This window comes from Hippocampus comes, unplaced genomic scaffold, assembly GCF_001891065.2.
Source record: "Hippocampus comes isolate QL1 unplaced genomic scaffold, H_comes_QL1_v1.1 scaffold313, whole genome shotgun sequence".
NCBI lineage: Eukaryota > Metazoa > Chordata > Actinopteri > Syngnathiformes > Syngnathidae > Hippocampus > Hippocampus comes.
The window spans coordinates 190,880-202,486 of record NW_017805037.1 but is presented as its reverse complement, the minus strand read 5'-3'; the positions used below and the strand labels follow the sequence as shown (position 1 = coordinate 202,486).

Below are 11,607 nucleotides of genomic sequence, written 5' to 3'. Positions count from 1 at the left end.
CTCCCCCCCCCCCCCCCCCGTTCGAAACTGTATTAGCGGATAGATGCCATCGACTGCCAATTACCGAATGAGCAACAAATGCTCTGCGCGAGGGGGACTGACCTCGCAACAGTGTGTTACTGTCACAATAATGCAGACAGGCGGAATGACAGACTGGACCTTGTCATTCAGTCGCGCCTCCGCTTGTACCAGTAGCATTGTGTTCGCGGTCAGACGAGCAGAATGCGGAATTCCAAGAATGACCTCCACACAGTATAACCTTGAGAGAACAATTTCGAAGAACACGCAGGCGACAAGAAGTGCAGCCGCGGAGCCGAGAGAGACAAAGGTCATGGCGGCAAAAGACCTGACGCAGCACGCCAGTGACCCCAAAGTCGCAAAAGTGAGCAAAACCAGGGGGCAAAATAGACGGCAAATAATTGGAGGACGACGCACGCAGCTGGGGAAGACACAAGGGCACGAGAGGAGCCTGCCGAATGACGCCAGAGGGCATCAGAAGTCAGAACATACGATTGCCGATTGCTGTGGATGTGAGTGTGAATGTTTTTTTTTTCTGTATGTGCCCTGTGATCACCCGACGACCAATCCAGGGTGTACCCTAAAATTCGACATATTTTCCCAAGTTTCACGATGGCCGTCCCGCCCCTCTCTCGGGCTTCACTTATTTCCTACAAAAAATACCGGCATCAGCGTTTCATTTCCCTCCAGTCGTACCGAAAGCCTGGCAATGTTCTTTCTCTTCTCACAGTCAGTTTTCAAGCAAGAAGCATTTCCGCCAGAGCGCCGGCCGCATTTGATCAGCGCGTTTCGCTTGGCTGTCAAACGCTCGCCATCTGTGCTGTAATTATAGGATGGCCTCGGCAGCCTTGCCTTCAGCAATGAACACCACTTGAGTATTTTTTACACCTCGCCGGCAAACAAGAGAAGCGGTACAACGAGATCAAGATATAGGAGTCGGCGGAGCGTGCGTGATACGTTTTCTCATGCTGCAGAGGAATCGTTGAACATTTCGCAGTTGCTCAAACGCGCTCATTTGTCTGCATGGTGTGGGAAACCAGATATTGACACACCTTCTTACATCCAAACAAAGTAACGAATCCATCATCCCACCAAATTAACTAACCAATCAGTGGAACAAACCCACCAAACAAGGGAACAAATCAACCCACCAATCAACCAAACAATAAACCAATCAGGTAACTGAAGCGACGAACTAACTACAGACCCAAATGACGCAACATGTCAACCAACTCCATTAAAAAAATAAAATAAATAAAAAAAAATGTAACAAATAAATGAAATAATCAAACAGAAAAACTCTCACCAACCAAACTAACAAACCATCGGACGCATCCAAGCAGCAACCAATTAAAAATCAGTCATCCTACCAAAGTAACCAAACAGGCCAACAAAACTAACACACCAACCAAGAGAAACAGACCAAACATTAAAATAAGCAATCAGATCATAAAGCACCAAAACAGCCAGCCCACCAAATCGACAAACTAACAAAGTAACAAACCAATGGAGGTAGTAGAATCACATTTTTATTTTTATTCCATTTCACACTGTCCATGTGGCGGAAGTGTAGTTTTCATAAAACTAAATAAATTTAATAAAAAAAAAGATCCATCAGCCATTTTGTTTGATCTGATTTGGAGTGTTTAGCACGTCTTACCCCACACTTCTGAGTTTCATATCTCGGCTCTGGAATTCTTTTGTCGAGTTTCTTTTGCCCCAAACCATCCGAACGAGGAGAGCAGCCACAGAAAGCCAATGGATGGAACACCGCTCTGTGCTCAGAAATATGAGGGATGTTTATTTAATAAACACGTTCAGTCTGTAATGGAATCCCCCCCATCCCCCTCCACCCCTTTGCCTTGACTGCCGAGTCACTGGCAATTTACACCTTCCATAAAATCTGATGGATCCTGACCGTCTAAAGTTTCATCTTACCTGCATACTAATGGCCGGCGACTCTCCGGCGTCTCATGGTCATGACCCCAATGGGCATGAATTTATTCCGCCAGAGCTTTTGAAAGCAAACGGCATCCAATCACAATTTCCTGTAACACGCTCTGCTGGCTTCCCTGTGCGGGAGGGAGCGTTTGAGAGGTGGCCCGGGAGTCCCCAAACAATCCGCCGCTTGTTTCATTGTGATCGATGGCAAACTGATGATGGCCATGGATTCATTACCAAGAGGCCCCGGCCGGCTTTGTCGGACTTCAATAAGGCAGCGGAGGACAAATTACACGCTGAGGAAACGCGACTTTGGGGGGGAAAAAGGGGAACGCTGGGTTCCTTTATCACTCATGAATTTTTCATGAAACCGATACTTGGGGGCTAATGGAAAGTATAAATAGCTTTCGGGAAAATGATAACAGGTGGCAGGAAGTCTTTTTGTCCAACTTAAGACTTTGGCAGCTATGAAAGGAGACATTTTATGCCTGATTTATTTATTTTTTTTCACCACAGTTCCCAGTTGGATGAACGCTTCAGAGGCGTTGGGACGGCGGGGCAAGAGCGCGAGTGAGCTCATGTCGCGTCGCTCATGTTATTCGAGTCGCATTGATTTGGAGCTGTGTACATGGCACCGATGCGTGCTATAGAACTTGTGTAATTGCGATGTAATAGCGATGGCATTCGGCCCAGATACACCGCCAGCTACTTTTTTTTTTATTTTTATTTTAAAGATGTCAGCGCTACAACACAGCGAAGCAGCTGTGCAGTTGCTCATATTGTAATGTTGGTGTCTGCTGACGCGTACCTTTTTAACAAGCTACGGGGTGTTGCATCTGGGTGTCGTTAAACAGTAGCCAACTGGTGAGCCGCTGACGTGATTAGTGTGTGTGCGCGCGTGCGTGCGTGCGTGCGTGTGTGTGTGTGTGCGTGTGCGTGTGCGTGTGCGTGTGTGCGGTTCTTATGAAGAGAGGAGGCTGTGTGGTGTGTGACTTTATTCCTCGTGTGGCCACAATCTGGTTGCCAGACTGTTTGACAATGTGGTCAGTGTTAACCACGAAAGCTGTCGGGTTAAAGCAACAGTAAAAAAAAAACAAAAAACAAAAAAAAAACATGTTATTGTTCTGCTGCTGTACATGAGCAACATTTCTTCAGATCATTATTTTGTTATTATTGAGATCAATGGATGGGTGCCAGATAAATACAGGGCTGGTCGAGACACAGGTGGCCTGATGGTATGTACGGCGATGGAGGATGGATGGATTGGGCTGATGAGAGAAAAACAGATGGGTGGCTGGATGGATGGATGGATGATACATGGATGAAAGAAGAATACACGGTGGGTGGATACAATGACGGAAAAATAGAATGATCGAATGAGGGATGGATGGATGGAGAGGGAGAGAGAAAGCAATAGAGAAAGTGGAGTGCTCCATGTGGCAAAGAAGAGACGGGTCATAATAACTGGTTGCAATAAGATCAAAGGATGGAAATGGGATTAAGGTTGAGATGAAGACGGCACATATTGCTCCGGAGAGAGATCCCGTTTTTGTTTGTTTTTTTTTTTTTTGTTCCCCTCTGAGGCAAGAAAGACTGAGGCAAGATTGTCATGAACGACGATGGAGCGAGTGAGAAAGGAAAGGATATATGGGAGGTGAAAGAGAAGGCGGGAGGGAGCGCTGAACTCCAGGCACAGCGGCGCAGCGCAGCGCCGGGCAGAGCCGAGCAGTCGCTCTTGAATTATTGAACGTGATATTTTGCAGCTGGGCAAAGGCCGCAGCCTTGCCGGGTGCCTGCTGGGCGGCAGGAAGTTCAGATCACCGGCCAAGTGATGCTGCAGTATTTTTGCATTGACTTCATGTGTACTTCTTAAGTAGGCCCACTGGTGTGTCTGCTCGTGTCAAGCTAAGTGTTGTCCGGGGGTGTGGGGGAGGGGAGTTCTCCCTCACTTTTATACAAAACAGCTCCTGTGGTCCTTTTAATTTACTGCCAATTCCATTTGAAGATTCATTTTGTAAACGTAAAAGTTTTTGTTTGTCTTCAAGGGCCTCCAATTTCCATTAGCTAGTTGCAGTGGACAGAGATCAACTCGTGGCTAAAGCACTTTGCAGCGGGGACTGTTAGGGCCAAAGCCAAAAGGTAAGCAGAGCTGCAGTGACTTTAGTTGGATGCAAATATTTCCCCGTTCCAGCCATTCCCAAAGCAGGCGAAAAACTTTTTTTGGAATTGTTATTTTTTTTTTTTTTCATAAGAAAAATTGAGCGCGGCCCGGTAGTCCAGTGGTTAGCACGTCGGCTTCACAGTGCAGAGGTACCGGGTTCAATTCCAGCTCCGGCCTCCCTGTGTGGAGTTTGCATGTTCTCCCCGGGTCTGCGTGGGTTTTCTCCGGGTACTCCGGTTTCCTCCCACATTCCAAAATCATGCATGGTAGGCTGATTGAACACTCTAAGTTGCCCCTAGGTGTGAACGTGAGCGTGGATGGTTGTTCGTTTCTGTGTGCCCTGCGATTGGCTGGCAACCGATTCAGGGTGTCCCCCGCCTACTGCCCGAAGACAGCTGGGATAGGCTCCAGCACCCCCCGCGTCCCTAGTGAGGATCAGGCGGTTCGGAAGATGAATGAATGAATGAATAAGAAAAATTGCACTCAATGGTGTTGTATCTTATCAAAACCCACAGTCATAACATTTACTCTCCGATTATCATCACCTGCAAACACGCCGAATATGACAACACAAGTGTACTGTATTGTCGCTCGGTATTCTTCTTCTGTGGCGTCGATTGGAGGTTGGCAAACCAGATGAACAGTTTTTGACCACCACCAACTGGTATTGCCCCTCCACTGCAAGGAATCCAATTTGAATTGGTGGTGGCCGGATGTTGTGCAACTTGCCGCTGCCATCTAGCAGTGGGGGTTTGAAGTGCATTGAAATGTCAATTTTTTTTTTTTTGCTTGTATCTCAAGACAAAAAGCTGCGATGACTCGTTCGTCAAGTTACTCATATCTCAAGGCACCAATGTGTCAGTATTTGGCGATGTGTCCACTGCATGCGCCATATGCACGGATCGCCGACAGTGTACGAAGTGCTGCCTCCACGAGTGAAAATGCTTTTGTTGCAAATGATTTCACACACCCTGGGCTCCCCTTCAGAGTGAACCACCGATCTCATTGCAACCCACTTGTGGTTTTCCTGGGTCGTCATGGTAACGAAAGTAACCATTGATTCCCCAGTCGAGCGAGATGAGCCATCCCTCATTTTCACGAGACAGGACCGACCCCTCGAAACGGGCTGAGCTCCAACAAGCTTAAATAACACAAGAATTGTACTGGTACCTCCTTGTGGTATTTTGACCAAAGAAATCAAATCAAGTGATCAGGTTGCATTTTACTCAGACGACTGGGTACTGTTTTAAATTGTGAAATAGGAACACAAACGATGGATTCTTTTCTGTTTTTCATATGTCTGCACAGTTATACTGATGCATCGATTGCAAAATGTCGACACCAATTCTATTCTTTTTTTTTGTTCCGGGTTTTTTTTCTGTACTGAATGATCATCCTCATGCCTCTTCCATCCCCGCCACCTGCCCGTTGAGTCTCCTCATCCTATTCCCTCCCGTTATCCCGCTGTCCACACCTCCCTCATCCTCTCTCGCACCCCTTCCTCACTTCGCCCGGTCTTGTTAGCGGTGGCGCTGCACGCCCAAGCCGAAGCGCACGCAGAGGAGAGCGATAAATGAATCCGCTAACAGATGACAAAATGAGATCAACGCTTATTTTATCATCACAGGATGGAGTATTCACTGTGTTCGGGAATAATAACAGGAGTGGAAATGCCAAGACCCCACTAGCCAGCACCCCTCAACCCCCAGAAAAATCCCCATCATTCTACAGTGACTTCATGTTTTTGCGCCCAATTTACATTTGAAATGGTGACGAATTATTGAGAAAACATAATAACAACAATAATAATCTACCATTGTCAAAAAGCTGAGGCATATCCGGGCGGGCAGCTCTTGATGTTTAACCTTCGTGTGCACGTGAAACAGGATGAAAACCAGGAATTAGACTTAGCCCTTGACAATTTATGGGCCAGTGCACATCAATGGAGGAAGGGAAAGATTCTTTTTAGATGACAGACAGACAGATGGTGTGCCGTGCCGTCTCTGCACATTGAATCAGTTGCAAACATGCAAAAGATTGCCCGACTGGAGTGCTCCAACACTCACTTCTGCGTGTCTGTGTGTGTGTCTGTTTGTTTCCACAGCCGTATCGTTCATGAGGCACAGCGCGTCGGCCTTCGGATTTGCCGTGAGTTTCCGTCCTTGCTCGCTCCATTTGCATGGATCAATTAGTCATAACTTTGGTCTCAGTGATTTATTAATGAGTCTGGGAACTCCACTTTTATTGGCCCCCGTTGTCTCCAAGGTAACAGAGCAGAAAGGAAGGGCTGAGATGACAGCGCAGGTGTACAGGCGAGAAAGATCCGTGAAACGGCTGTCATGGAAGGAGAGCTACGATTATCCGAGCTTTAATCAAACATTGCCAACCATACTCTGCGGGTTTAGTTAGAGTTACATTTTACATATGTGCTGATTTTTAACATTTTAGCTGATTTTTTCTTTTTTTTTAATGTGAAAGACCCCACACATGAGATAAGGGAGAAAGAAAAAAAATCCTCTTTCTGATGTAGCACCAAGACTGACCTGTGAGAGGCGGCGTGGAGCCACAGGGCGTACAAACTGCCCAGAAAATACAAAGAAGAAAGAATATTAGCTACAGTTTAAGCTTCCGGTCATCAGGGAGGGGGGAAAAAAATCTTTAAAGTCCCTGTCAAGCGAAATTCAAATTGACACACCAGAGACAACGGTGTCGCTAACAGCCCTGCCAAATTTGACTGAGTAGAAACATTCCAAGTAAATAAGATGAGGCTTCGTACATTGTGTCAAATGAACACGTGATGTCCGCTTGCGAGCTAACTGCACGCTGCAATTGCGTCACATGGTTTAATTACACCGCAAAAAACATAAATAAATGGGAGAGTGAAATGACCCGTGACATTGGCCCTCTGTTACATTCCATATTTCTTCTTTCTGTTATTGAAAATGTTGAACCCACAATGTAATTAGCCCTGCCACAGTTTGGCGACAGCCACCTGTGGCTAATTTGATGCGTTCTGATGCGTATCCGGATCCGGATGATTTGATTTCCTTGCGTCCGCTGGATGAAATAAAACGGAGTCACGTCAGCGCACCGTTTTTTTTTTTCAGTGTAGGAAGCACTTGAGGTCGACGATCATGTTGACAGCTCACTCAAAACAGATTATCGCAAAGGATATTTGAAGCCTACTTAAAGTGAATAGACGATTGATGATCTAAGCGTTGGTTTCTCGATGTCCCGTAACACTCATGCATTTGTTCCGGTGAAATGAAACGGCGCGGTTCACTTCGCCATACTCACTCAACTTGTTTCTCATGACAGTTAAAGCGTTGCCGTTCCACACGTCATTGAGTCTCGACGTATTTAATCGATTTTTAACACAGCGCGGCGGATGTGAGTGTCTGATTTTTAAAAAAAGGCGCAGATCTCAGCAGCTAACCGTTCTCTCCTGCCTTCTGTCTCTCCTCGGCTGGCGCCTGGCGTCTCCAGTTTGACGCCACCTTGGATGTTCTCTCCTCAATCATTGTGCTGTGGCGCTACAGCAACGCGGCGGCTGTGCATTCAGCGCACCGAGAATACATGTGAGTATTTTCGTCATTTTATTCGATGATCCTCAGCCCTTATCGATCGACAAAAAATGTGTCCGTGGAATCCAACAATTTGGAACCGGGAGTCTCGTTGGTTCACGCGACCAATTAAACATCCAGAGGCCGTTGCTGCTCTTCCACAAGTCTGATCTGTTGTAAAGGTCATGTGTTGTTGCCTTGGCTCATACCGGGAAAATCTTTCCCGAATCCACGTCGGTTTCCTCAAAGCTAGCAATCCAGACGTTTGCACATCCCGCTTGCTCAAGTCTGCTGTCTTGTGTCTCTGCAGAGCATGTGTGGTCCTCGCAATTGTGTTTCTGCTCTGCTCCATGTGCATCCTTGGAAAGGCAATTTATAATCTGGTGACCAGGATGCCCCCAGAAGTGGTAAGACGACGCACATTTTTCAGCCAAGTCACGAAAGAAGTCCAAGTTCCATCTGTTCGTTATATGTGGAACCCAAAAACCTGATCCGGGGTTGCTGTTTTTCCGTTGCTACGTTCCAATAGATCTGCGATGCTCACTCACTTGGTGCGCAACATAATATTATTTTTATTCGTGATGTTCCCCTTCAGTCGTTTTCGGCCGCATCACTTGGGCCTGAACTGGCTTTTGGGCGAGCGGAGTGGGTACACTCTGGACTGGTCATTAGTCAACCAGGGAGCATTTATAGGCAAACAACCAGATCCAGAGAGTAATAACCCTGCCACCAATTGGCTTTAGCCACCAGTGGTTGATTACGCCACCGTGGCTAATTATGCCACTGGTGGCTAAAGCTAAACGGTGGCAGGTTTTAGTCTTCAATGCACCTGATTTGGATTTTTTTTTTAGAATGGTGTGAAGTGTGAGGCTGATGTGCTAACAAGCACTCGCGTCGGGTTCTGGTGTGACATGTTGAAATACACGATGGACGACGGGCACGCCGCTTTCAAAATAAAAGAGTCGGAGACGCAATTTGAAGTGATCGAGGCTTTGTCCTGTCTCTGTGATGATGTTCGGGCTCGGATACGATGATTTCATTCAGACTAGCAATATGGAAGCGAGGTGGGAAAATTCGACCATTTACGGGGGACGATTGTCTCTTTCTTCCATCTTCCTCGAATCATGATCCTTCTTTCAATCCCGCCATCTTTTCTTTCTCGTCTTTGTGATCGTCACACTCTGTGCAAGCTGAATTTCAAGTCTGTCGTCATTATTCTGTCAACTTCGTGTTCAACGACCTCCTCTGGGCTTTTTTTTTCTTTTTCCTGACAGCAGTCGTCTTTCATTGGCACAATTAGAGCCTTGTTTCAGGGTTGTGGCGCTGACCTTTTTGCTACTTTGATGCGTTCCTTCCAGTTCTCATGCAGTCAAGTGCGTTTCCTTCGAGTATCAGGCGGCAAAATCGCATGGAGGGCGATTGGTGGGGAAATCCACATTCACGTCACGTCCTGCTTGCTGCTCTCGTTGCGAGCCGTCTGCGTGCAACGCCTGATTAAACACAGAAAGCGGAGATTGTTTGCGCCGTGCGTCAACTGTGTCAGAAAGAGAGCGAAGGGCGACGCGCACTCGAAGGCACGCCTGCGCAAACTATTTGCGTGAGCTCATTTGATTTGAGAAATCTGCAGGAAAGGCATCCCAACGTTTACATGAACCCTTCCACGCACCCTGTAACCCGATAACATGAGAAGCTGTCCGCTGCCGCTGTCCCTCAGAGGGTTAAAGTGAATGCGATCCTGTAAGGCACAGGTGTCAAAGTCAAGGCCCGTGGGCCAGATCTGGCCCGCCGCATCATTTTATGTGGCCCGCGAAAGCAAATCAAGCATGTCAACTTCCACCATGCTTGCTAAAATCGCCTTGAGTGCGCGCAAGCGAGTACGGCGAATGAATAATCCGTTCCTTGTCGTTTGTCCTTTAGGATGACTTCCTCTTCAGCGTGTCCGTCGTGAGTGGATTTGTGTGCAGCGTGCTGGCCGTTGCCAAGTTCTGGCTGGGCAAAGTGCTCACGAGTCGCGCGCTCATCACGGATGGTAGGTCACACAGGGCTCAATGGGAATGATGGGATGAAATTCCAGTAAAAGGCTAAATGGAGCCCCGGTTTCTGTACTGCAAGTTGCTCGTTTTCTTTGGAACGGAGTGAACAGCATATAACGTTTGCGAATGAGCCTCCGAGAGCTATCCGGGTTTTGTTCCAATTAACGCCAAGTTGCTGTTGTCAGTCCCTCAATTGATTTCCCACTCGGCTACTTGTACTTACTCTCGGCCTGACAATAACCCAACATGCCGGCTTTCATGCTGGGAGGCATCGAGTCACGTTGAAAAATCTGAAGATACAAATTAGGGGGATTCAAATAGACAAGCTTTCATTTCCGTTATCTATCCATCCACATTTCCATTTCCGATTTCCCTTCAGGCTACTGCAAGGAAGCAGAAACTGTCCGAAAAGTTGTCTTTTTTTTTTTTTTTTTTTAAGCAACAAATGACTTACAAAGCCGCTTCCGAGTTGGCTATTGACAATCGCCAAGTCCATGGCTCAGCCAAACTCAATGTTGACTGTGCGCATCAGAATTTGTGACGGGAATCATTCATCGAGTTGAACATTTATAGGGAACCTGTTTCGCGAGTCCATATGTACATTTCAAACTACTTTCCTTGATTTTGTTTTTTGTTTTCTTTTGTTGGTTTCAGGCTTTAACTCTCTGGTGGGTGGTATCATGGGATTTACCATCCTTATCAGCGCCCAAGTCTTCAAGGATCATCCCGATGTCTGGTTCCTGGATGGCTTGATTGGCGTCCTCATCGGACTCATCATTTTGGCATATGGGGTCAAGTAAGGCCGAAACCAGCAGCCGTCCGCTCGCGACCTTTTCCTTGCCTTCTTCAAAACGTGAGCGAGCACCGCTTGACGCCGTTTCTGTCTCTCCAGGCTTTTAATGGACATGGTGCCCCGTGTGAGGCAGACGAGGAACTACGAACGATTTGAGTGAGCTTCACCGACTGGTCGCCTCCCCGCCGTCGTCTCTTTCCTTTACGCACCGCTTGGACGTTTCACTTACAGGCGCGGCGTACTGTCGTCACAAGCTCTTAGACTGTTTATGCTGCGTTCGTGCATCCTCACAGTACCTTGCCCACACATCCGACTGACAGATGCACATGTTAAAATACTTTGGCCATTGTGAAGGCCCCCCCCCCGCCCCCCCCAACATTTCGCAAAAAGCGCCGGTTGAACAAAGAGATGGAGAGAGGTGGCGCCTGAATCCGGGCTTTGTCATCGAGCCACGAAATCGGGAGGCACACCTTGGTGGATGTGGATTTATTTCACTCTCGTGTCTTGATGTATTTATTTATTTATTTATTTATTTATTTCGTGAGTCATTTTGATCTTGAAGTGACTTTTCCCACCAAAAACTTGAACGAATGGATGATATTACCTAAGTTTGTGTCAGGCTTTTTTTCTGGTATATAGATAGACAAAAGGATCGAGACAAACTTTCCAATCACATAATCAATCAGGAGTTGGATAAGACGAGACGTAGCTGCAAAGGGTACGAGGGAAGTACTTGTGTCCAGATCCTTTTGTAACTTCCCTCAGGTTTCGATTATCAGCGTGAAGGCTGTGAAGTATCTCTTATGTCATCGTCTTGGCGTCACGGGGCTCGAAACATATCACTCGCATATTTATCTTTCGTTTATTGTTATTTGTGAATTGTTTGAATATTCTTTTGGGAAAGTGTAATGTCATCAAACTCAAAGCAGGGTCCACACACCGATTTTTAAAATGCGGCGAGTGTGTTCCCAAATAAAGTGAGCTAGTCGACGTTGCTCTTCCAAAATGATTTTTTTTTTTTTTTTGAGCTAGTCGCATGTTTTGGGCTTGAGGAGGAACAGAGCCGCTCGCTGCAGCAAACGAGTGCGCCCGATGCAA

General features: G+C 46.9%; 1 protein-coding gene across 1 annotated transcript in view; it reads left to right on the top strand.

Moving 5' to 3' along the window:
• Window positions 1–10,848, top strand: part of LOC109512319 (transmembrane protein 163-like) — an 18,724-nt gene extending 7,876 nt beyond the window's left edge. The window contains exons 4-9 of the mRNA XM_019863934.1: window positions 6,225–6,268; window positions 7,607–7,698; window positions 7,994–8,090; window positions 9,601–9,712; window positions 10,371–10,512; window positions 10,609–10,848. Of these exons, the coding sequence (XP_019719493.1) occupies window positions 6,225–6,268; window positions 7,607–7,698; window positions 7,994–8,090; window positions 9,601–9,712; window positions 10,371–10,512; window positions 10,609–10,669 (548 nt within the window). The 3' untranslated portion in view covers window positions 10,670–10,848. The remainder of the gene's footprint in view (window positions 1–6,224; window positions 6,269–7,606; window positions 7,699–7,993; window positions 8,091–9,600; window positions 9,713–10,370; window positions 10,513–10,608) is intronic.
• The last annotated feature ends 759 nt before the right edge of the window (window positions 10,849–11,607 follow it).